Consider the following 22,853-nt stretch of genomic DNA (forward strand, 5'->3'; position numbering starts at 1 on the left):
ACATCTGTGTGTCATCTGTCACAAAATGTCGATGACAATCTCTTATGTAAGGGTGGGTTTTGTTGCCAACACGAAGATTCTGATGGTGATTGAATCCTACCCATTCAAAGTGATACTTTTAATTTAATTTGATTAATCACGCGCCTCTCACAACACAAACACAGCGACTGTAGACTGTAGTGTAAAGGGTTAACGGATGTCATAGGCTACATGGAATGTCATGCCGGAGGGCTTGGCGATCCTACAAAAATTGAGTAAAGTTGCCTGCAGTTGGTAGCGTGGTAAACATTGGATTGTGGCTCCTGATTTCAGTTAAAACATTGTTGCCAATAAAGATATCGTCAAACAAGCTGTAGAGCCATGTCAAACACGAACGCAACGGCTGCTAGAGAATTGACGGAAATAGTAAGTTTTGTTTTAACTCAGTTATATTTAATTAAAACAGTTGATGAAGTAATGTGTTTGTCTTCTATTTTGTCTTGCAGATGGAAGCAACGATGCAGAATCTTGAGAGTAAATTTCAAAACGTGTCTGACCAAATCGTCTGTAAAAATATCCTTTAACCACTGCATTTAACATTTAACATTCCAACAAATGCAAGGGCATTTGTTGGAATGTCGACCCAAATCAGTACCATATAAAAGCAGTACAAATTGAACACCAGCACTGGTGAAAATGTTTTAGTCCTTGCTCAAGTTAATCTTAGGCTACATGCCTCACATAAGCCAGTCGAATATCATACACTTCATATCGGTCTCTTGAGCAAACATGGCCTTAACATTCACACTGGAGGAGATGGGGACACGTATTGATGACCTTGAAAAGAATGTTGCTGATCTTATGACACAAGCTGGGATGGAAGAGCGTCAAAACTCCAAATGACACATAAATCCAAGATTACGCCCAGCCCGAGGACCACTAGGGGTCGTTGGAACCCTTGGAAACTGGACAATGTAATTCTAAAGGGTTACTGTATGTTTTTGTGTACTGTGTGTAAAATATGTAGCATATTTTGAAACGTGGGTTTTGAATACAATAACATTTTCTAATGTTTATTTAAATGTATTGAATACAATGAAATTATTTTCTAATGCTTATTTAAATGTTTCTTGAATTAGTTTTTTGTCCACTCGTGTTGTAGCGCTTAAGAGTGCTGTTGGGGGAACATATGATATATCTCTTTCATATCTTTTCTATCCATACCTGTATCTCCATGTTGTCTATCATGTAGGCTACAGAAAACATGTTAAATGAACAAAGGAATATTTATTCCTGTAGTTCCTGAGTGTACAACTGTACAAATGTACAGTTGTAAAGCAAACAAAGATTACTGGTACAGTTGTAAAAAAGAACAAAGATTACTGGTCAATATCAAACATGATCATCTTACATTTACATAAAGGTGATATAGATAACATTTTTATGTAGATTCATAATTTAAAGTAATAATACATCCACAGATCTTTCAGAAAGGTGCAGACTAGTATTGCTCCACCCGAAAAAATGGATTATGCATTAATCATTGTGTAAAAAAAAAGTTGAAGGGTCCAAAATGAATGCTGTGTTTATCGCTGTCCGAGGTTTGAGATGTCTGAGGTTTGCTTACCACCTCTAACAAGGCTCGTGAGCCAATAGTATTATGACTTTGGTATCTGTGTCGGGAGCGATCAGAAGTCGTAATACTATTGGCTCACGAGTGAGAGTTGTGTTTTTTTTTGTTTTTTTTTTATTAAAAAAAATCATTATCTACACCACCTTTAAAGACGAATCCTGCTATAGCTTGAAAAAACTGTCTCTTCTGGTAGAAGAATCTGGGGTAGGCAGGAATTTGAAAAACAAGTGAGATACAGAAGGGTAAAAAGAAATCTGAGCTCTTCTGTTGTCGATTTGTCCCAAATGTCTCAATTAAAAAGGACAGTCACCACAACTGGGCTTCCTTCAAAATGTGGAGAAAAAGGACATCAGTATCTGTATTTGGTAGAGTAGTCCTTAGGTGAGACAACAAGACCTCGTCCTTTTCGTGCACCCCGATACACAGTTTCAACGATGTCTATCATCTCCTGTTTGTCCTCCATGGTCCAGTTGATCTTGTTGTTGTTACCAGTGCCCAGATCAATCATGATATGCTTGTTCCTAGGAGAGGAAGATATAGCAATATTTCAGTGTAAAGAAATGGTATGCTGATTCCAAAAGAGGGTGATGTCATATCAGAGCATCTATTTTCACCATACCTTGTTTTGGTAAACACTCAAATCAAACGTCAAAAGAAATCTGATATGCAATGCATCTTTAATATGAAAAAGATGAATTAAACATGATGCTTAGTCTGCTGCATCACCAACCAGCAAAATACATCTACTATATTGGATCTATATTGGATCATCATCAGTCTTACATTTTCAATGTACTCAAGTGGAAATGGTTAAACTGGCTTGGTACTGACCTGAAAAAGAACATGACGGTGCAGGGATCATATAACTCGTACATCTTGTTGAAGTCTGGCACCTCAGTGATGTCCACCAGATAAATGACAGCAAAGTTCTTCACCTGAGTAGTGCAATTAGAGCATCACTAATCAACACAGCAAATCTCCCCCAAGACCTGTGATATCTCCTAAAGAAACTTCATAAGGCAATAAACACAGTGGCTTGAGGGATTGCTACAATCTAGTGGAGCTCTCATCTGTAGTGATGAGCTGTCTTTGCAGTGCTGTTACGGCAGAAGTGATTAGTTAGAGAAAGAAACACACACACACACACACACACACACACACACACACACACACACACACACACAGCAAAACAGGTGAATCTGACTAGCGGCCAATTACCTTTTCGGCAATGCTATATAGAACTTCATCCATTTTCATACAGGTTGGGTCCCAATCATGCCCAAATCGAATAACTAGGACTCGGTCCTCTTCGGACAGAATGGCTTGGTCGACCTGCCAGCCGTTGTGAAGATGAGGTAGCATGTACGACATTTTGATATCGCGTAGTCAGCCGTCACCCTGGTCAAATCAAATAAATATATTGGTAATTGTTTGACAAAACACTGAACGAGGCAGAGACCTATACGTTAGCTATATAGCTATTTGCCTAGATAGCTTCCAAATCTAGGTGGATTGCTGCTAACGTCGTTCACGTTACACATGTGGCTAACTGGTTAGCTAGCTGGCGAGCTACTATATGTTACGTTAGCTAAACGTCACCATCGCTTCTGGTGAGAGATGGTGGATGTCAATAACGTTATTAATAATCTCGATTTATCTGGTTATCTTACCGTAAGAAAAAAGGTTAATGCCAGGTGCAATATTTCACAAGCAGGCCGAGAGAAGCAGTGCCAGTGGAGGTATGTTGATAAACGTTCTCCGTTGCTTTTTGCTTGGCTTGGGGACTACGTCAATCAAAATGGACATACAAGTGGCACCGACGCACAATAAATGCGTCAGAGTTTTTTCAAATATAGAGGTCTGTCAATATGTAAGCCCATTAGGAGCTATTGTTGAGGGTTCTTGTGTCTATTGGTCTGAATGACACATTTTAATTGATTAAATTGTTTATCATATTCCATTATACAATGAAATAACCTTTTGTAAATTTTGACAATAACAATTTACAAAACTGAATGATAGACTGAAACACACTGGTCTAAATCTTGTGTTAAAAAGAACAAGAAAGAGTCACTATAATCTCACAGCAGCATAACAACCACATGAATACAATAATTTAAGAGGCCTACTTAAAAGCATTTAATGGCAAACTTAATCATACCAGCATAAAACTGGTAAACCAATCAACAAATTTTGCACAAATTGAAATTAGAAAAATAAACTGTGTGTTGTAATCCGTCAATATCTCTAACAATGATGGCTCACACATACATGTACACACACACACACGAAACACACACAAGCACTTTCCGATATGGTTGTTCTGATTGAAGGGATGGATATCAGAGAGTTTATGGATGACTAGTATATTGACAAGCAATGTGATGACAGCCAACTCCTACAGTGTCGGGTAAATGGCAAAGGTTGCAATGCCACAAAGGTTGTTCTTGTTCCTGGCCATTCGGATGAATCCTCCTTCTCCCCATGCAGTCCCCCAGCTGTAAGCACCAAAGACGATTATTTAACATTCACTGATTATCATTCTATAACCACTTGCATGGATGATATGAAATAAAAAATATGAGCTGTTTTGATCATACAATTGTTTTTGTGTCCATAGTTACTGAGATATTTACAGTAGATTTTAACATTACCTGTTTTTCACTAGCCAGAAGTCTTGGCCCTTGTCGGTACCATAGCCCACCACTAGCACAGCATGGTTTGTTGTTTTGGGGTTGCATTTTGAAGAATCATATAAACCTGCATAGAAAAAAAAACACACACTGGTGATAAATCTGTGAAAAGGTGCCCATGTTTTGTGTGTGTGTGTTCTTTTGCACAATCCTGTCTGCCTGTCTCTTTCTTTCTCTCTCTCTCTCTCTCTCTCTCTCTCTCTCTCTCTCTCTCTCTCTCTCTCTCTCTCTCTCTATCTATCTATCTATCTATCTATCTATCTATCTATCTATCTATCTATCTATCTATCTATCTATCTATCTATCTATCTATCTGTGTGGATCCAATACTTCTTATGCATTCAACTTGTAAGGCAAGGCAAGGCAAGTTTATTTGGATATCACATTTCAGCAACAAGGCAATTCAACGTGCTTTACATGAGACATTAAAAGCATCAAGACAAATGACGTTAAGTTAGCTATAATTAGTCACTGGCACTGGCAGTTCTTAACTAACTACACTATTCACATTTTTAATGGAATGCTCTTCACCTAAAAATGGTTATGAGAAAACTGCAAGCAACAACACCCACACCAAATCACAATCTGAGCCCTAACACTACCAGAGGATTGTAGGTGAAAGCAATGTAAGAACAACCCATAAGATCAGCCTGAACTTGTCCAATGCTTACCTCCTCTGTAGTAGTGGAAAGACGGTAATATGGCATTGATGGCGACTGACACAGGCCCCACACTGGCAACAACAGCCTGCAGCGCCTTCTCATCCCCGTGTGGCAGGATATGGAAACCAAGGCAGTAGCCAGCCATCCCCTGGGTAGAGTAGCGACACTGTCCATCCTTTTTGAGCGAGAAAAAGACACATTCAACATCTCTAGTGTTCATATATTAGCATTCAGCCAACATGGACAAGCTGATCGAGAGGGCGGGCTCTGTACTGGGGGGTCAGCCTGGACTCAGTGACAGTAGTTGCGGAGAGAAGAATGCTGGCCAAACTGCAGGCCATCATGGACAATGTCTCTCACATATCATATTCTGATATAATATAACCCACATATATAACTGAGGATGTAAATTCTATACTGTATTGGAGCTTAAAACTTTTATTGTGAGCACTATCAACAACTCTTACAAAGAGCAAGCCAGGCACACACTGTACAGTATAGCTTACCTTGTGCTCATAGGGGTAAAAGCTCTCAGAGTCGATGCCTTTGTTGCTGATGACGTAGTTGAAGGACTTGGTGAGGTATCCCCCCTTGCAACCGTGGTTGCCATAACTGGTGCTACAGTCCACCAGGTTCTGGGGGCTGAGAGGAATTAAGCTCCCGTTTCTTCTCTTCATCTGTCCTTCAAGTGCCCCTACGGCACTGAAAGCCCAGCAGGATCCACACATCCCCTTCATTATGTAAGTGTGAGTGTGATAGAGAGAGAGAGAGAGAGAGAGAGAGAGAGAGAGAGAGAGAGAGAGAGAGAGAGAGAGAAAGAGAGAAAGAAAAATGTGAAAATATGTTTTCTGTGGTTTCCCCTTTTGTGTATGCTTTAGAGAAGGGCTTATTTAAATGATACATTATTTTTTGCATCACATCAACAGTGATAATAACGTAATAACACAGGATTGCACATTCTTTTCATCTATACTGCATATAATTCTCTTGACTTTGGATACTGATTATTACCCCTTGGTCCACAGCATTGTGGATGTACTGTACCTGGTTTTGGACTGGGCTGACCATGCCTCTCTTCCTCCAGTCCACACTCAGTGGGAGAGTGGACTGGAGGTGAGTTGAGATGTCCAGCACTGGGTTTAAAGTCCAGTTATCACGGTTCAGGTCCTCCTGTTTCAGGCCATTCAACACTGTGTTGACTTCCTCTGCTGTCTGGATAGAAAACATTGACAAAGATCAGTATCCGCATGTGAGTTCCAAATTCCAAAACACCATATTACTCGCATACAAAACTGTAAGACAAAAAACATACACCTTTATTGTCACACAGCGAAACACACATCACATGGTGTACGGGAGGTGGCAATGCTGAAACACACACACACACACACACACACACACACACAAACACATACACACACGAAATGACCGAAGTATAAGACATTTGACAGACAATAAAGCATATAATGCTGTGACAATTTGAGCTAAATCCATCTTATTTCGTAAAGATATCTGGATTTTATATTCCTTGGCATAAGGACAAAGCAACACTGAAAAGCTTTTGATGAATTTTGATGAAAAAAGCTAATTTGGGTGCACTTCAACATCAGCTACAGTATTGCGTTGATGACACGAATGCCAGTTTATAAATGTATTTAGACAGGAAGTCATGGATTACTACAATGTTCAGAACATTTCAACAGCTACATTTCGGCACAAGAGTGTATGTGAGGAAAGAGGTACCATGTCAGCTAAGTGGTTGACTCCCATGGTGAAAGAGTGTTGTCCAGCAGAGGCCTCTTCATTGTGTTTATGCACCAGTCTCACATTCTTCTCCCACACCATTCTCCTATGGAAAACCTCAACCTGAAATAGACAGGTGATAGAGTGATTATCAAGGACACACACACACACGTGCATATCCCATATTCATTTACGTCCAGTGCCCAAGGTTGACACCTACAGCAAGCCATTCTTATACAGTATCTACACCCCTTCCCGCATAATTCACAAACATAAATCGCGTGATGATCCCACCTGATTGTCATAAGCCCTCTGGTACAAGCTCTTCCACTCCTCCCATTGCTCACTGAGGTCAGACAGGTCATCATGACCACAGACCATGCAGATCAGAAAGAACAGAAAGAAGACGAACATCCTGCTAAAACAATAAGAAAGAATTCAGGTGAATTTGATTGATCACGCTATGGTGTCTTTTTACAATCGCTTATTACATTGCTTATTATCTTTCTTTGATGCTGCCTATTTCCCCAACACACACCTGGGTGAGTAATTTTAAAAAGAGGAACTTCAAAACCTTGTTTTACCATCAGTAGAACCCACCCTTGACTATCCCTTGTCAAGCACCTCACAAACTGGCATTAGTTCTATTGAAGTAATAATTATGCACACAGCCCTTACTTATTCCCATGCATCCATGTAAATTGTTTACTAAACCACCTTGAAAACGGAATTCTTTCAAAAGCTTAACAACGTCTCCACAAGTACTGATGAAATTATTTAGCATTTAGTGAATCCAAATGTTTGACAGCATGCATTTTCCGCTTACCCCTTCAACAAAAAATCAGAGCATGTAGGTGAGGGAAGTTCTTCCTTACCTTAACTGCATGTTTAAGCTTGGTGAGACCAACCTCCCTCTGTCAGGAGAAAGACAATGAGGTTCTCAACTTTGACATGTCAGTTATTACAACCAGAGCACGACTTCAAGGAGAGGAAGTTGAAGAGGCTTGAAGAGGAAGTTGAGTTTCTTTTGACTCTGAGTCGAATTCCATCTGTCTTATCATGTGTATCCAATTTCAGTTAAGTTTAATTAGCAAACATACAGTAACCAATGATCATTAGCCTGGATTTTCTCTCTAAATGTTCGGTGATAGCCCACTGGTTCAAAAGAAAGTGAGAAAAACAACAACAATTTCTACCAAAAAACTAAATCTGGAATGAGACTGAATTCAATTTCAAAATTGAACAGTAGCCTATACTGTAAATCTATATCCAAAAGTCAATAACTTTTTTTTAAATTAAAATACTATTTTTCCACATCAAAACACTTAGATGGGCTACACATCTCTGCTAGGAATGTATTTGCACATGTTGCACTATAAATAAATCATAGACATTGATACGATTTATGAAGAACTACATTTCCCAAAGTAGACTGTGTTATCAGGAACCACGTCACTGGCATTTTCTTAAAGCATGCCGGGAACGTTTCTTCTTTCTTTCCGGCTGGTACGCCATCATGTAAGAGAGCATTTTGACGTTATTCACTATGTTCAATCCAACTAAAATCTATGATAATTTAAAGTCATCTAATCGATTCACTCTGCACATAGCTTTTGAGTAGTTCATATAAGGGTGTATCATCTAAAATGTTAGTATTTTAATCTTTGAATGTTAATAATAACATGGAAATGGCACGGAGATGGTATCCGCTCCATGGCCGCTGTCCTGCCGGGGCCAGAAGATCAGTCGTGGCCTTGCCACTGGTTTATTTGAGAAGTGGAGAAGTGACCAGTTGTTAAATTAGAATCGCGTGAAACATGCTCTAAGAATTGGCAAGGCAGCTTGTGTTATGAATGACTATAGGTGGCTATCAAGCTAAAGCTAGTTGGCTAATGTTGTAGCTATCTAGACACTGTGTGAATGCACACCATGCCTCACGCTGACTTGGTCCTGTAACGTTAATGATGCTTTTGTCTGCATGAAACTATCAAGTGATCCGTAGTTACCAGCTGCATTGTAGTGCTAGTTAGCCATGCCTTCAAGAATGACTGATGTTGTAAACACTAACTACGCTAGCTGGCTAGCTAGCTATCCTCGCCGCGATAGCTCATGTGACATCTTCATGTTATCCATTTCTATCAGATAATCCGACATGGGAGCGTACAGGTATATACAAGAGTTATGGCGCAAGAAGCAGTCCGATGTGATGCGCTTCTTGCTCCGCGTCCGTTGCTGGCAGTACCGCCAGCTCTCCGGTCTCCACCGTGCTCCTAGACCAACCAGACCCGACAAGGCCCACAGGCTGGGGTACAAGGCAAAACAAGGTGGGTGCCCATTCATTCAATTCAAAAGACCTTTAGTGTCATGCCTAGCATTGTGTGAAATGTCTCACAATCATGCTATACATCTCATTGTGATAGGAAAGTGATGACAGATAAGAAGTCTCTTGAGATTGCTTGTGCGTGGATGACTTCATGCAGTCGCCTACCGCAACACCTGTGTAGTCTCCTTGAAAGTATGAGTGGAGGATATGATGTATTATCTCTGTGGTGATGAAAGTATTACCTTTCTTGCATCATCTGAATAATACATTGTTTTTATATCAAGCCTTTTCAGATGCTCAAAGTCTATGCCCAAAGAATCATCTTATTGGAGGGGGGGGGGGGCTGTAGCTCACCTCATCCACAGCTAATGTGTAACATACCTGGGTGATGCTCAGCTGCCAGTAGACACAATAAATAAAGCCATAACCAGCTACAGTGATGTCAGTCTAAGTCACCGATCTTTCTGTATACCAGGCTACGTCATCTACCGTGTCCGTGTGCGCCGTGGTGGTCGCAAGCGCCCCGTGCCCAAGGGTGCCACCTACGGCAAGCCAGTGCACCATGGTGTCAACCAGATCAAGTTTGCCCGCAGCCTGCAGTCCACCGCCGAGGTGAGTTCCTCCACACTTGCGACTTGAACAGTAGCAATGATTTTGCAACACAACAGTTTGTCCATTAAGCTTTGTTCATGTTCCCCATCTCCGTAAATAGCTCAAGTTAACTAGTGTTTTTGCCGTATATTGCTCATTTCATTTCAAACCTTTATTTCAAGTCGTTACACTGAGGTTTCCTTCACTTGTGGTGTTGACGAGCTAACACACAATCATACACAATCATAAACAAAACAATTAAGAATAATAATAATAAAGAACAACATTTCATCGTAATATACTTGCGCCTAGACATAAGGTATTTTGAGAAGTGCAGTGTTCCATGACGTTGGCGTCCAATTTGGCGTTTGAAACTACAGCATCCCAATGAATTTGTGGCAGAGGTCTTATTTGACCAAAGACACTGAGAATACAGTGTACCGGCGTGGTTACGTTTTGGTAGTGAGTTTGGCTTCCAATTTGTTTGGAAACTGCAGCATCCCTATGAGTTTGTAGCATATTTTATTTGGCCAAAGAAATTAATATGACAGTGAATCTTCTTAGATGAGTTTTGGTAGTGCAGCAAAGCCCGGACTTAAAATATTGATCCGTGTCCGTTTTCCACCTTGTAGTTGTGAGAAATCAAGTCTTCTCACCACGATAAACGTTTCTTCTTTTTCTTGGTCTATCCCAGTGTGATGTTGCTCTGAGTTTGTATTGATTGACACTGGGTAACATAACAAACTGCCTTCCTACGCTTGCCTGCCAATTCTGACCTGCGCTCTTGCTACTTCTAGGAGCGTGCTGGCCGCCACTGCGGAGGCCTGAGGGTCCTGGCCTCCTACTGGGTGGGTGAGGACTCCACCTACAAATTCTTCGAGGTGATCCTGGTCGACATCTTCCACAAGGCCATCAGGCGTAACCCAGACACCCAATGGATCACCAAGCCAGTGCACAAGCACAGAGAGATGCGTGGCCTGACATCTGCAGGCAAGAAGAGCCGCGGCTTGGGCAAGGGCCACAAGTTCCACCTGACCAAGGGTGGCTCGCGCCGTGCATGCTGGAGGAGACGCAACACCCTGCAGCTGCACCGTTACCGCTAGGGAGCGTTCTAGATGTCTGTACATTTAAGAAAATAAACAACCTTTTTATGGTGACAGGTGTCCGTGCCAATGTGATTACTGTATATCTTAGGCTATCCTTGTGTGTTGAATGATGACTTGTTTCCTTTTATAGTGATTTGATTTATTTTCTTCAGAATGAATGAAAGACTTTATTGATCCCGGGGGGGGAATTCTCATGTTACAGCAGTAAGGACAACAAAAAGGCACAATTCAGGACAAAATCCAAATTTACATTAAGGATGAAGGATTTGGGGCAGAAACGTAGGCTAGACTGATGTAAAACGGGCCCACCCCACCAAAATTAAAATGAATTACACCTCTAGATCCAATTTTGGGTTGAAGGTCTGCGACAGATCTACTATCTGTAGTATTATGATGCCTGCCAAGTAATGTAATAGAATGCTGATAAAATTAAAAAAATGTTAATGAGTAATTTTAAGACTTTTTAGGAAAGTTGCAGAACATTTTTCCTAGTAGTTGCTCTGCTTGTGTTACTGGAATTCTTTTTTGATCTAACCAGTGTCACCACAATACTGTAATATATGGTGAATGGACACAAACTCCTGTGGCCCTGGCAACGACTAGACTAGCATCTGTGCCCGGCACGCGCTGCCCTCTGGATACTCTTATTGAGGGCGGCTGTAGCTCAGTTGGTAGAGGGTCGTTCAATGATTGAAGGGTCAGCGGTTCGAATCCCAGCTCCGACTGTCCACATGTCAAAGTGTCCTTGAGCAAGACACCTTACCCAAAATTGCTCCCAATGAGCAGGTTAGCACCTTGCATGGCAGCTACCGCCATTGGTGTGTGAATGGGTGAATGAGAGGCCATTGTAAAGCGCTTTGAGTGCCGCTAAGGTTGAAAAGCGCTATATAAGTGCAGTCCATTTACCATTTATTGCTGCTGTTACTCTGGCTCAAACCACAGAGAGTGCCCCCAATGGCCAGATAGCCCAGCTAGACAGCCTAGGACATCCATCTTCAGCAGTTCCAGAACATCACTATTCTTACATTTGCTTCCCACCACCAGAAACGAAGCATCTGCCTCACCTGCCTCTCAAGTGCAGCTCACACCGCCTAGACTATGGTCGAGGCGAGATTCTTGAGAAAACCTTCTAACCAAACGGTATGACAAGCCGATATAAACCACAATACAAACATGATAAACATCTTGACAGTTGGGCAAACCCAACCTAGCCACACACAGTAGGCCTACCACTAATGTAGCCTACCATATAATTGAGCTAAATGCACGGCCCCTGTAGGAACCGGTGGCTCCGGTGCCACATTTGGCTCAATTAGAATTGGTGATAGCCAAAGGCAAGGCATGAGAACAATGTTTAGTTAATAGAACTTTATCACATTACTCCCACATTGGAGCGCCATTACTTTCCTCTGTCATTCTCCAGCTTCTTTTCTGGTCACCAGGTTAGGGGTGACTAGGCCTACCAGCCCCCCACCCCACCCAGTAAACAACAATACTTTACTGGGTGGGGTGGGGGGGGGTGGGGGGGTGTACTGCCTACTTCAAATAGCTTTCAGGGTGACTGGCCAAACAAATGGGATCTGGCAATGAGACTGCCAGGGGAAATGGCTACACCCAAGCCAGCTGTCATACTTGTTTGTTTACCTTCCTAATGCTTTAGGCTAAAGCCATAGATGTTTTCCTATAAAATGCACTGAGAAATCTATTGCATTTCATTATCCAGGGGTCTATACGTATTAAGTAGGAAGACAATGAGAATGTACATTTTTATATGGCTGTAAAATGTATTGATAAAACTTGTTAACGATATATTCTGATGCATTGTTTTTTTGAGTTTCACAAACATGCACAGTATAGGCTACGTATCAGTTTATTTTTCACCCATTAATTTGTCTTTGGAAACATGCTGTGTCCATTTTAGCTCATCCAAGTGGTAAATTAAGTATGCTACTGTATGTATGACATCCAACACAAGGTTTTTCCATTAATTTCATCTCATTTTATTAAATATGTATACCGACTTTTGCCCTGGTGTACCCTCGCCTGGTTATATTAATAACCATTCACTATGCACTCGACACCCTTTTATTGTGAATAAGTAGTTAAGGTGCATCCACAAAGTACTCGCATATCTTCACTTTTTCCACATTTTGTTATGTTACAGCCTTATTTCAAAATTGATTAAATTAATTTTCCCTCACCAATCTACACACAATAACCCATAATGACAAAGTGAAAAAAGTTTTTTTTTTGTGTTTTTTAGAAATGTTTGCAAATGTATACAAAAACTGAAATATCATGTACATAATTATTCAGACCCTTTACACAGTGCTTTGTTGAGGCCCCTTTGGCAGTGATGAGATTAGTGATTAGTTGGTAAATGCAATTAATGGTGGTATGATTTGGAAAGGCACACACCTGTCTACTGTACTGTATGTAAAGTAATAATAACCCACAGTTGACAGTGCATGTGAGAGCCAAAAGCAAGCCATGAAGTCAAGGAAATTGTCTGTAGACCTCCGAGACATCTGGGAAAGGGTACAACATTTTTTCTGCAGCATTGATGATCCTGAAGAACGCAGTGGCCTCCATCATTCTTAAATGAAGGTTTGGAACCACTAGGACCCTTCCTAGAGCTGGCTGCCTGGCCAAACTGAGTGATCGGGGGAGAAGGGCCTTGGCCTCGGAGGTGACCAAGAACCCGATGGTCACTCTGACAGAGCTCCAGCATTCCTCTGTGGAGTTGGGAGAACCTTCCAGAAGGACATCATCTCTGCAGCACTCCACCAATCAGGCCTTCATGGTAGTGGCCAGACGGAAGCGTTTCCTCAGTAAAAGGCACATGACAGCCCGTTTGGAGTTTGCCCCTAAAGGACTCTCAGACCATGAGAAACAAGATTCTCATCTCTCTTTGTCCTGAATGCCAAGCGTCACGTCTGGAGAAAACCAGGCACCACTCATCACCTGGCTAATAGCATCCCTACAGGAAACCAGGCACCGCTCATCACTTGGCTAATAGCATCCCTACAGGAAACCAGGCACCGCTCATCACCTCAACACCATCCCTACGGTGAAGCATGGTGGCAGCAGCATCATGCTGTGGGGATGTTTTTCAGTGGCAGGAACTGGGAGACTAGTCAGGATCGAGGGAAAGATGAACGGAGCACAGTACAGAGAGATCCTTGATAAACCTGCTCCAGTGCGCTCAGGACCTCAGCCTGGGCGAAGGTTTAATACATTTGCAAACATTTCTAAAACACGTTTTTCACTTTTCACTGTAGATTGACAAGGGAAAAAAATAATGTAATTAATTTTGGAATAAGGCTTTAACAACAACATCTGGAAAAAGTGAAGGGATGTGAGTACTTTCCGGAAGCACTGTATTTTGGGACTTTGGTTTCAATTAATCATATTTTCAGAGCTGTGATTGATAGTGTATGGCTGTACTTTTAACAAATGTGGGCAAGGTATGAAAGGTTCACCTGCCATCCCCAGATTTTGTCATTTTTGTCTTCGACGCTCATTTTGAATTGTAAAAGTGTCAGTGGGTTACATTGACACCAATGGTAGGCTGTAGGAAGGAGGAGTCATTGAAGTGGGTCACATGGTTGGTGCACTACTTCAGTCATTTAAGTACTAGCTAGCGCAGTGGGTTTGCCAAGGAGTCGCCATTCTCAGTCTATTTAAGAACGAGTTTATTTCAATCGGAATAAGAAAATGTATCTTGTTTTTCCGCTGTAGCAGATAACGCTGATCTACACTGAGAAGGCCAAATAGCCTAATTGATTTGGAACGTTCGACATCGGAGAAAGAAAGGGTTCGATTAATTCGACCTGATTGGATACATTCAATTTCATTTAGAGATTTTGAACACACTAGTTAAAATTAACTAGTAAAATTGATAGAAATTTCAAATCAAAGAATAGCACTAATGTCAACTGATTTTGGCGTTCATGTTACAGTTGCGTGCAAGCTAACGACAAAATAGCCAGTTAGCCTAACTGTTATTTTGCAGCTAAATGTTTTAACTCATAATCCAGTATCAACCAGCGATTTATCAAGTTGCTGAAATAATAGGAAAAACGGATTCCGAATTCAGTTAGCAAAGGGGGCTGTCGGAAGTCAAGAGGACATGGAATCCACAAAAGCTGGTGATATATTTTATACTCAATTCACTTCTAAAGATGTGCAATGCTTTAATTGCCCATGGTGTGTTATTCAAGTCAGCTACTGTCATTTACGATATTGTGTTTGGTCGTGCAGGCCTATTGCTCATGTCCAGTTTACCTGTGTAACCTATTTTCTGATGGAAATTATTAGCATTATGATTCCTACCTCTGCTACATGTATTGATTTTGTATGCTGACTGTTACTGTGTATTACCTTTGTTGATCGGAACATCTCTAAACGTGTAATTTAAACTGGGTTAGGAGTGCCACTGAGGAGGTGTTTATAATACATAACCATTTGGCTCTAGAAACACTGCAGCTCCTCTCTCACATGGACCGGTCCGTCTAGCCATGTGCACCTGTGTTTACGTTCGCCGTGCGTCCTCTCTCATTGGAGGAGAGACGCTGCGGATACACGTGAGACTCTTGCAGCAGACAACGCTGACCCACTTTATCGCCTGGTTACTGCATGGAACATGTCCGCTCCACGTGTTACATAAACAATGGGCACATACAGTGAAATTCTGCTGTTTCACTTAACCAACGCCTTTATTAGTAGTAACAGCAATTGAATAGAATCATTAGGTACCTAATGCATATTGTTGAATCTTAAGATAAGATCATGAATCTTGATATTGCCATGATTGACAGATAATATATTATTTTCATAGTGTTTAAACACACATTACAGAATATAAACCATTTTCATACTTTTTCTTAACTTAATAGTTATTTTAATTAAGTTTCTGTTTTGGATCACAAATTTATTTAGTTGTCCGAAATCTCAATAAAACCTTGTGTCACTTGAATGCATGTTGCCTTTCTCAATCTTGTAGATTTGATCAATGGGAGGCACCCATGACCTTTAACATGCATTTACCAAAGGATGTTTGTTATGAAATATGTTTATTCTTAACCCTATTCACAATAGGCGCTTAGTAAATTAAAGCTAGCCTGCTTAAAGACAATTTTAATAGCTCATTGGCAAAGGCAGTTCGCCACAGTCCATTGTGTGTCCAGTTCTCTTAAACATGTGTTAATTGTTATTGCTTAATGTTTATGTCCTGGGGTGTGTGTGTGTGTGTGTGTGTGTGTGTGTGTGTGTGTGTGTGTGTGTGTGTGTGTGTGTGTGTGAGAGAGAGAGAGTTATTGGATAGTCAGGGTAGTCTACACACCCTTCTGAAACTGGCATTATGTAATAGGTGTTATCTAACCATTTAGAATGGAGAGGAAGAATCCAGATCCGCCTGTGTTGAAACCAGGCGTATGTGCGTGGCTGGCTTGTTTCTGTTCAGGACTGGTCGAACGGAAGATAGTCACGCCACTGAAATAGCTGTGAACTGAAATTACATGAAATTATGTCTGATAAATTAAGATAGGTCTTGTCGCCTGGACACATCAGTTCCAATGCTTCCAATTCTAATCCAGCACAATAAGAGGGGGATAGCCATTTATCTCACGAGCTTGCAACAACTAGCAGCAGCTGCCATAACATTAATGGTAGCGGTCAGTGACTAAAGCAGTTACACTGATGATTCCTGTAACGTTAGCTATTTTGCTGCAATTGGTTCAACTTCTGTTTCTGGACAAAGGTAAGGGATTAAAAGATTGGAGTGAAAGGATGAACGTGTGGAGGTTTGGGGTATAGTCCCATAAGGTCATCCCCACCGGGGCCTTGAACCCCTGTCTCCTGGGTGGGAGTCCTATGCTCTCACCACTACTCTACTTGTGCAGTGGAGATCGGTGGGTTGGTTTTGGTGTCCTTCCAGTCCCTAGTGTGGGTTGGGGTTAGAATATGGGTTAGGGTTGGGACAGGATCTGACCTATAAGGCAAGGGGTAAAGGTTGGAGTGAAAAGATGAACATGTGGACGTTTGTGGTATAGTCCCATAAAATCATCCCCACTGGGGCCTTGACCCCCATCTCCCGGGTGGGAGTCCTATGCTTTCACCGCTACTCTACTTGTGCATCGGCAGGTTGATTTTGGTGTCCTTCTTTATTTTGGTGTGCTGGGACTACTGTCTCTTGTGGTGCCAACAGAGAAATGCAGGTCAACATTGACCGAAGGGAGGGAGGGAGTGATAACCGGACAAACGCTATTCTAGGTGGGCTGGCTTATAGCCATGCACAAAAAAACACTGCCTCTTGTCTAGGTGTGCTGGTTTACAGCCATGCACAAAAAAACACTGCCTCTTGTGGTAGCAACATAGAACTGCAGGTCAACAACCCGATGGAGGGAGGGATTAACAACCGGACATTTGCTATCTTTGGTGCGTCGCCACACACAAAAAGAACTCAGCAGTCTGTCTGCTGCTTCTCCTTGCTGAGCTGTGTGTCAGATCCATTATTATGAACTGCCCTCCTTATGCAGTCCAATCACAATGCTGTTTCTTTTGTAAAGGAAAATATAACTTATTAGAATGTAAAACAGCTTAAGTAATTTTATTTTGTGTAAATCGTTTTTAGAAAAATGCAGGCCAGGCCAATGCATTGTTTCAAATGATGCCAAGGCTTACCAAGATTTCTGAATGCTGAAATTTACTTGAAATTGAAAGACATATTTAAATAGTGTCAAAATCATGGAATGGCCCATTAGTTATAGGAGAGTTGTCAGACGTTTTAGTCAGTAACCCCCATGCTCTCCCTCTTGTTGTCCATCAGGGGGAGTAATAGCCTACATCCGCTCGACAAACTCCTCTTCGAGCCCCGAGTCATGTCACAGCGACAGCTCAGATGGCAGCTACCAGTCCTCCTCCCCACCTCGTGTCTCCTCCCCGAGCCGTCGCCGGGGCCAACCGACAAACACGCCTGTAACTACAGCAAGGGTGCCTAGTGGCCACGCCCACGCAGGGCCACAGAAGACGGGGCGCTCATCTTCCACTGCCAAATGTGGCATTACGAGTGAGTGGCTTTAACTGGCTTATGTGGCAGATGACGACTCGAGTGCAGTTGAATCACGTTGCCTTTGATATCTCTCTTGTTGCAGATATCAACGGCCTGGTGCTGTTGTGTAAAGTCTGCAGTGACGTCGCTTCAGGCTTCCACTATGGGGTCCATGCCTGCGAGGGCTGCAAGGTGAGGACGGAAAAACCAAAAGATTACGAGATCGGGTGCACGCTGACATGGCTAGCAGGGTCATAGCTATCTTCATGGAGCCCAAATAGTTGAAAGCTGTTCTGCCAGGCATACTTATATCCATAGGCCTTGCTGCACCATGGCCTAGTTTACTGTCAGAGCCCCCTGGGAGACATCCAACACATACACCCCCCCCCACCCCCCTTACCTTGTGTGGTGATGTCAATGACATGTGACCTGTGTTCCTCTGTGTGTGTGTGCGTGCGTGCGCCAATTCCCAGGGGTTCTTCAGGAGGAGCATCCAGCAGAACATCCAGTATAAGAAGTGCCTTAAGAACGAGAGCTGCTCCATCATGAGGATCAATAGGAATCGCTGCCAGCAGTGCCGCTTCAAGAAGTGTCTCCTGGTGGGGATGTCCAGAGACTGTGAGTAATTGACCGACTTCCTTTAGTGGGACCGGAACTATAGCGTTTTACAATAACATGGGGAGGCAGGCGGCTAAAGAACACCAGTCTAAATGAGTCTCTCTCTCTTGTCTCCCTAGCGGTGCGTTTTGGCCGAATCCCAAAGCGCGAGAAGCAGCGCATGCTGCTGGAGATGCAGAGTGCCATGAACAACATGATGAACAACAATCAGCTACACAACCAGCCCCTCCCCCTGGTCAACCAGCCCCTCCCCCTGGTCAACCAGCCCTTCCCCCAGATCAACCAGCCCCCGGCCTGCCCTGTGGAGTCCACCCCAGAAGACGCCCCTTCTTCCTCTCTCTCTCTGGCCTCCTCGCCCCAGTCCGACCAATCGGAGGCCAGCTCTGAGCCCGAGCCCCCGGTCGCCATGGATACCAGCCCAAGCTCAGCCTTGTCCGACAGCGGGGAGGAGGAGGTCATCGGCACGGTGACCAGAGCCCACCAGGAGATCTTCATGTACAACCAGGAGCAGGCCAGCCCCCCTGCGGAGGCCCCGCCCTCCCCAGGGCTGGAGGAGGAGCGTGCAGTTGGCAGCAGCAGCATGAGGATGGAGAAGGAAGCCTGGAACCGCCAGAACAACCTGACCACGGTGGCCGCTCAAGAGAGACCCAACACCAACACTGCTCCTCAACGCCCCGAAGCCCGTCACCAGGAAGGCGGCCCGCCCAGCCAGTGCTCGTACCGACTGCCCAACAGCTCCCCCAGTGGCCACTGTCCCACCCACACACATGGCTGTCTGAGAGGCCACCATACTGGAGAGACAACCTCCAATGGCGGCTTCACTGGGCCACTGTGGAGTGGCGGCAACAGGAGGCATCTGGTGAGAACTTGTTCTGTATATATGTACGCTTCACTTAGAACGAATTTAAGAGTGCGTGTTCGTGTGGTACGCTAACCCAAGGTCTCTGTCTGCCCCCCCCCCCCCTCAGGTGTGTCCTATGAACATGTCCCTCCATGTGGATGCTCACCAGTCCGGCCCGGGCATCTGGGAGGAGTTTTCCTGCAGCTTCACGCCGGCCGTCAGGGAGGTGGTAGAGTTCGCCAAGCGCATCCCTGGCTTCAGAGACCTCTCCCAGCATGACCAGGTCAGCCTGCTCAAGGCTGGCACCTTCGAGGTACGCTCACCTACATACTGCCATTTACCTACTTCCCCTTCCCCCTTCCCAGAATCTTTGATAAGCTAGTAACCTCCATCGCTGAGGTAGTCTTTGAGGTAATGGCTAATGGTCAGGAAACCTGGCCCCCCAGATTTACGGTGTGCTGCTATGACCCTTGGCAGGTGTTAGTGGTGCGCTTTTCCTCGCTGTTCGATGTGAAGGACCGCACGGTGACCTTCCTGGGTGGTAAGAAGCACAGGGTGGAGGCCCTGAGGGCCATGGGCACAGGAGACCTCCTCAACTCCATGTTTGACTTCAGCGAGAAGCTGACAGGCCTGGGCCTGAGCGGGGAGGAGATGAGCCTGTTCACCGCCGTGGTTCTGGTCTCCGCTGGTGCGTCCCGCTCCCATAACCTGATCACTCCACTCTCCTTCCATTTACTTAGAGTCCAAGCACTTTCTAGGTTAAGATATTTTTGTTTGCTTGCACGGGGTCATATCAGCTCAAGGACGGTCTTGTAGCCTTGCACTGTTATGTTTTCCTTCCTCTACTAACTCTTTATACCCATCTCGGTAGATCCTCAGCCAAGTTTGCAGTTGATGAACGGCGAGAGACTGTAAGGGCGGAGCCTAACCTGCAGTGTTCCCTCTTCCCCCGCAGACCGCTCTGGGATCGAGAACGTGAACTCGGTGGAGGCGCTTCAGGAAACGCTGATCCGAGCGCTGCGCAGCCTCGTCACCAAGAACCACCCCAGCGAGACGGCCATCTTCACCAAGCTGCTGCTCAAGCTGCCCGACCTACGCTCTCTCAACAACATGCACTCTGAGCAGCTGCTGGCCTTCAAGGTCCACCCCTGAGCCAGGACCACCACTGGGACCCGGAGCCTTAGCCAGAGTCTGTTGCCTGGCACAGGCATGGACCACCAACCCCTCCACCCCTACCTGGACACTGGAGCAGAACTCTGAACTCCAGAGGGCTCCAGAGAACCCTCTCATTCCAGCCCTCCACTTCATGTGACTTTTCCCCCCCACTCTTAAAGTTGAACTAGGGAAATGTGTGGGTATATAAGGGGGTTGGGGGGGCGGGGGCATTTAAGTTATTGTACTGTAGGGCCAAAAGGCCTATTCTGTGTGATTAATGCGCACACATTCACAGAAACAGGCAGAATGTTAATGTTTATTTGTGTTTGGATGTTTAGAAAAATGTTTGCAACTGCAAAACTCTTATAGAGAGCACCGTTTGTATAGTTTAGACTTGTTTTTGCACTGTTAGTGCAATACATGACTGCTTTTAAGTTCTCTTAGATCTGTACTTCTAAGATTATGTTGGAGGTTGTTTCTGCATAGTGGTCCATCACACGCCATTGCTATTGATGCGCTAATGGCCACCTGAACTGATCTATGATGAATATTATATAAGCTGACATTAAATCAGGAAATTCTGAGGAGACATGAACTGCCAAAAGATTACCGATGTCAGCCTGTGGAACATGTAGACCTCAGCACCTCAAGACTCAATATCTCTACTGGCACTTTTTTTGTTTACTTTTCTCTTTACCAAACCCCCATCTCAAAGGAGGATTTTAAACAATCTGTTGTTATTTGTGTTTCCTTGGTGCCACTGTTCTGTAGAAACTAATGGTGAGTTTACTCAGAAGTCCACAGCAGTACACATGATTACACATGTCATGTTGCTGTCATGGGGGCAGGGAGGGAGAGAAAAACAGAGGTTCTTGTCTTTCAGCAACCAGCTACCACTGTCTCAGATGAAAAAGAGCACCTCTAAACTTGAATTTCTCTGATTTGTCTCCTAAATTTTCAAACTTGTACAGACTGTAGATGACTGTAATTATAGATGTACACCGATCAGCCACAGTAGGCTATTAAAACCACTCACCTGCTGGGAAACTGGAAAACTTCCAGGGGGGGGACTTTTGCCCTTAATTCTTGACCTTTTGCCCTTAATTCTGGACCTTTTGCCCTTAATTCTGGACCTTTTGCCCGGAATTCTGGACCTTTTGCCCGGAATTCTGGACCTTTGGTCGTGAGGGGGGGGGGGTTCGTTCGATCCACTCGATCCCCCCCTGGCTACGGGCCTGGACGTGAGGGCTGTAGTTGATTTGCTGGTGTAGGATATCACTATGCCATGTGTTTGGTGTCATGTCAGTGAGTGATTTCAGTCACTTTCTCTCCTCCAGCTTGTCTGCCCCTTTTTGATAGTTGATAGAGCTGTCCATGTGTGCGTTACATTGCTGAGCTGTTGTCCTGTACCCCGTTTTCCTCAGTGAAATCATAGCAGTATACATAGAGTTCTATATAAATACCTTAATGAATAATATATATTCTATATCCATACAATTAAAATATGTGTTTTCCTGCCTCCGCTTTCTTTTTTTGAGCTCCATTTCGTTAAAACTACAGTATGCGCTATGAGCTAGCTACGAGCTCTCAGTGAGGGGAAATTTTGTCCACCAGTGTAAATTCGGTCTGCTTCACCCTCACGCCGTGTTGGGTACGCCTACACTCCCATAAGGCCATAGAAGAATGCCCCGTGTTGCTGATTGGATCTCAGCATGCACACTTTGAACTAGGTGTGGTCATGCCTCTCCAAGCCTTAATTTTATGCTCTGGTCTTGACGTGAGACCAAATGATAATAATAATTATAATTGCTGTAGCAGAGCCAAACAGCGGTCTACAAAGACATGGTTTTCACAGGGGAACTCAATCAATGTTCAAAATGTATTGCGGCTGTCTTGGCTCCTTCAAAAAATATATAATAACAGGACTTCCCTGGTTAAATAAAAGTTAAATAAATAAAATATTAAAAAACATCCTGATTTATCAATATTTAAATGTTTAAAATCTCATGAAAATATCTCATATACTGCAGCTTTAATGTCTAAGACTTATGTCCATTTGGTGAGGCACATTAGTGGACTGTTCCAGAGATTTCCCAGAACTTGAACAAAGGCCCTACAGGCCAGCACTTACTTAGATACTAGGATACTAATCAGTTGCTTCTGAACATTTAGTTTAGTTACCGTTATGGGAGATTCATCCATAGAGCTTGAAATTACTTTAGGTGTCTAAAATGTATTTCAAACCACGTGGAACAGCGTTAGTGAGTGCAATTGTGTGAGAGAGAGAATGTTGTGTATTGTATGGTTGCATTGTACAATATGGTTATATTACGTAACCTGACCTACAGCAGTGTTGTCCAGGAGCAGGTTTTTCTGTCTGTGCTGTGTGTGGACTATGGTATATCCATAACAGGATCATTCCTCTGCAGTCACAGGCTATTTGATTTCGTGTCAAATT

At 43.5% G+C, this 22,853-nt stretch overlaps 5 protein-coding genes across 5 annotated transcripts; 3 read left to right on the forward strand and 2 right to left on the reverse strand.

Moving 5' to 3' along the window:
* Positions 1 to 306: 306 nt before the first annotated feature.
* hsbp1l1 (heat shock factor binding protein 1 like 1) lies at positions 307 to 882 on the forward strand (the record flags this gene model as incomplete). The annotated part of the gene is made up of 3 exons (XM_084455537.1): positions 307 to 405; positions 486 to 546; positions 764 to 882. Exons 1-3 carry the CDS (start codon positions 361 to 363, stop codon positions 880 to 882), a joined length of 225 nt encoding a protein of 74 aa, XP_084311663.1. The 5' UTR covers positions 307 to 360.
* A 417-nt stretch (positions 883 to 1,299) lies between these two features.
* Positions 1,300 to 3,399, reverse strand: txnl4a (thioredoxin-like 4A). Its single transcript, XM_084455096.1, has 4 exons — positions 3,283 to 3,399; positions 2,831 to 3,010; positions 2,444 to 2,547; positions 1,300 to 2,133 (listed from the first exon to the last, which is right to left on the reverse strand). Exons 2-4 carry the CDS (start codon positions 2,981 to 2,983, stop codon positions 1,962 to 1,964), a joined length of 429 nt encoding a protein of 142 aa, XP_084311222.1. The 5' UTR covers positions 2,984 to 3,010; positions 3,283 to 3,399; the 3' UTR covers positions 1,300 to 1,961.
* A 611-nt stretch (positions 3,400 to 4,010) lies between these two features.
* LOC311323445 (cathepsin K-like) lies at positions 4,011 to 7,099 on the reverse strand (the record flags this gene model as incomplete). Its single annotated transcript, XM_084455676.1, has 7 exons — positions 7,005 to 7,099; positions 6,711 to 6,833; positions 6,012 to 6,179; positions 5,474 to 5,698; positions 4,977 to 5,142; positions 4,267 to 4,372; positions 4,011 to 4,110 (listed from the first exon to the last, which is right to left on the reverse strand). Exons 1-7 carry the CDS (start codon positions 7,089 to 7,091, stop codon positions 4,011 to 4,013), a joined length of 975 nt encoding a protein of 324 aa, XP_084311802.1. The 5' UTR covers positions 7,092 to 7,099.
* A 1,095-nt stretch (positions 7,100 to 8,194) lies between these two features.
* rpl15 (ribosomal protein L15) lies at positions 8,195 to 10,781 on the forward strand. Its single transcript, XM_084455455.1, has 4 exons — positions 8,195 to 8,228; positions 8,853 to 9,034; positions 9,509 to 9,645; positions 10,422 to 10,781. Exons 2-4 carry the CDS (start codon positions 8,863 to 8,865, stop codon positions 10,725 to 10,727), a joined length of 615 nt encoding a protein of 204 aa, XP_084311581.1. The 5' UTR covers positions 8,195 to 8,228; positions 8,853 to 8,862; the 3' UTR covers positions 10,728 to 10,781.
* A 3,751-nt stretch (positions 10,782 to 14,532) lies between these two features.
* On the forward strand, positions 14,533 to 21,972 carry nr1d2b (nuclear receptor subfamily 1, group D, member 2b). Its single transcript, XM_084455258.1, has 8 exons — positions 14,533 to 14,881; positions 17,560 to 17,799; positions 17,885 to 17,973; positions 18,255 to 18,399; positions 18,519 to 19,258; positions 19,368 to 19,553; positions 19,718 to 19,928; positions 20,196 to 21,972. The coding sequence occupies exons 1-8, from the start codon at positions 14,863 to 14,865 to the stop codon at positions 20,390 to 20,392; spliced, it is 1,827 nt and encodes a 608-aa protein (XP_084311384.1). The 5' UTR covers positions 14,533 to 14,862; the 3' UTR covers positions 20,393 to 21,972.
* The last annotated feature ends 881 nt before the right edge of the window (positions 21,973 to 22,853 follow it).

Source organism: Borostomias antarcticus, assembly GCF_949987555.1.
Source record: "Borostomias antarcticus genome assembly, chromosome: 21".
Taxonomy (NCBI): Eukaryota; Metazoa; Chordata; class Actinopteri; order Stomiiformes; family Stomiidae; genus Borostomias; species Borostomias antarcticus.

Excerpts from the sequence above, each read along its gene's own strand:
- txnl4a (XM_084455096.1), bottom strand. The coding sequence starts at position 2,983 with ATGTCGTACATGCTACCTCATCTTCACAACGGCTGGCAGGTCGACCAA. Across the intron at positions 2,548-2,830 it reads TATATAGCATTGCCGAAAAG|GTGAAGAACTTTGCTGTCAT; the intron begins GTAATTGGCCGC and ends TGCACTACTCAG. Across the intron at positions 2,134-2,443 it reads ACCGTCATGTTCTTTTTCAG|GAACAAGCATATCATGATTG; the intron begins GTCAGTACCAAG and ends TTCCTCTCCTAG.
- rpl15 (XM_084455455.1), top strand. The coding sequence starts at position 8,863 with ATGGGAGCGTACAGGTATATACAAGAGTTATGGCGCAAGAAGCAGTCC. Across the intron at positions 9,035-9,508 it reads GGGGTACAAGGCAAAACAAG|GCTACGTCATCTACCGTGTC; the intron begins GTGGGTGCCCAT and ends TCTGTATACCAG. Across the intron at positions 9,646-10,421 it reads GCCTGCAGTCCACCGCCGAG|GAGCGTGCTGGCCGCCACTG; the intron begins GTGAGTTCCTCC and ends TGCTACTTCTAG.
- nr1d2b (XM_084455258.1), top strand. Across the intron at positions 17,974-18,254 it reads ATGCCTGCGAGGGCTGCAAG|GGGTTCTTCAGGAGGAGCAT; the intron begins GTGAGGACGGAA and ends GCCAATTCCCAG. Across the intron at positions 18,400-18,518 it reads GGTGGGGATGTCCAGAGACT|CGGTGCGTTTTGGCCGAATC; the intron begins GTGAGTAATTGA and ends TTGTCTCCCTAG.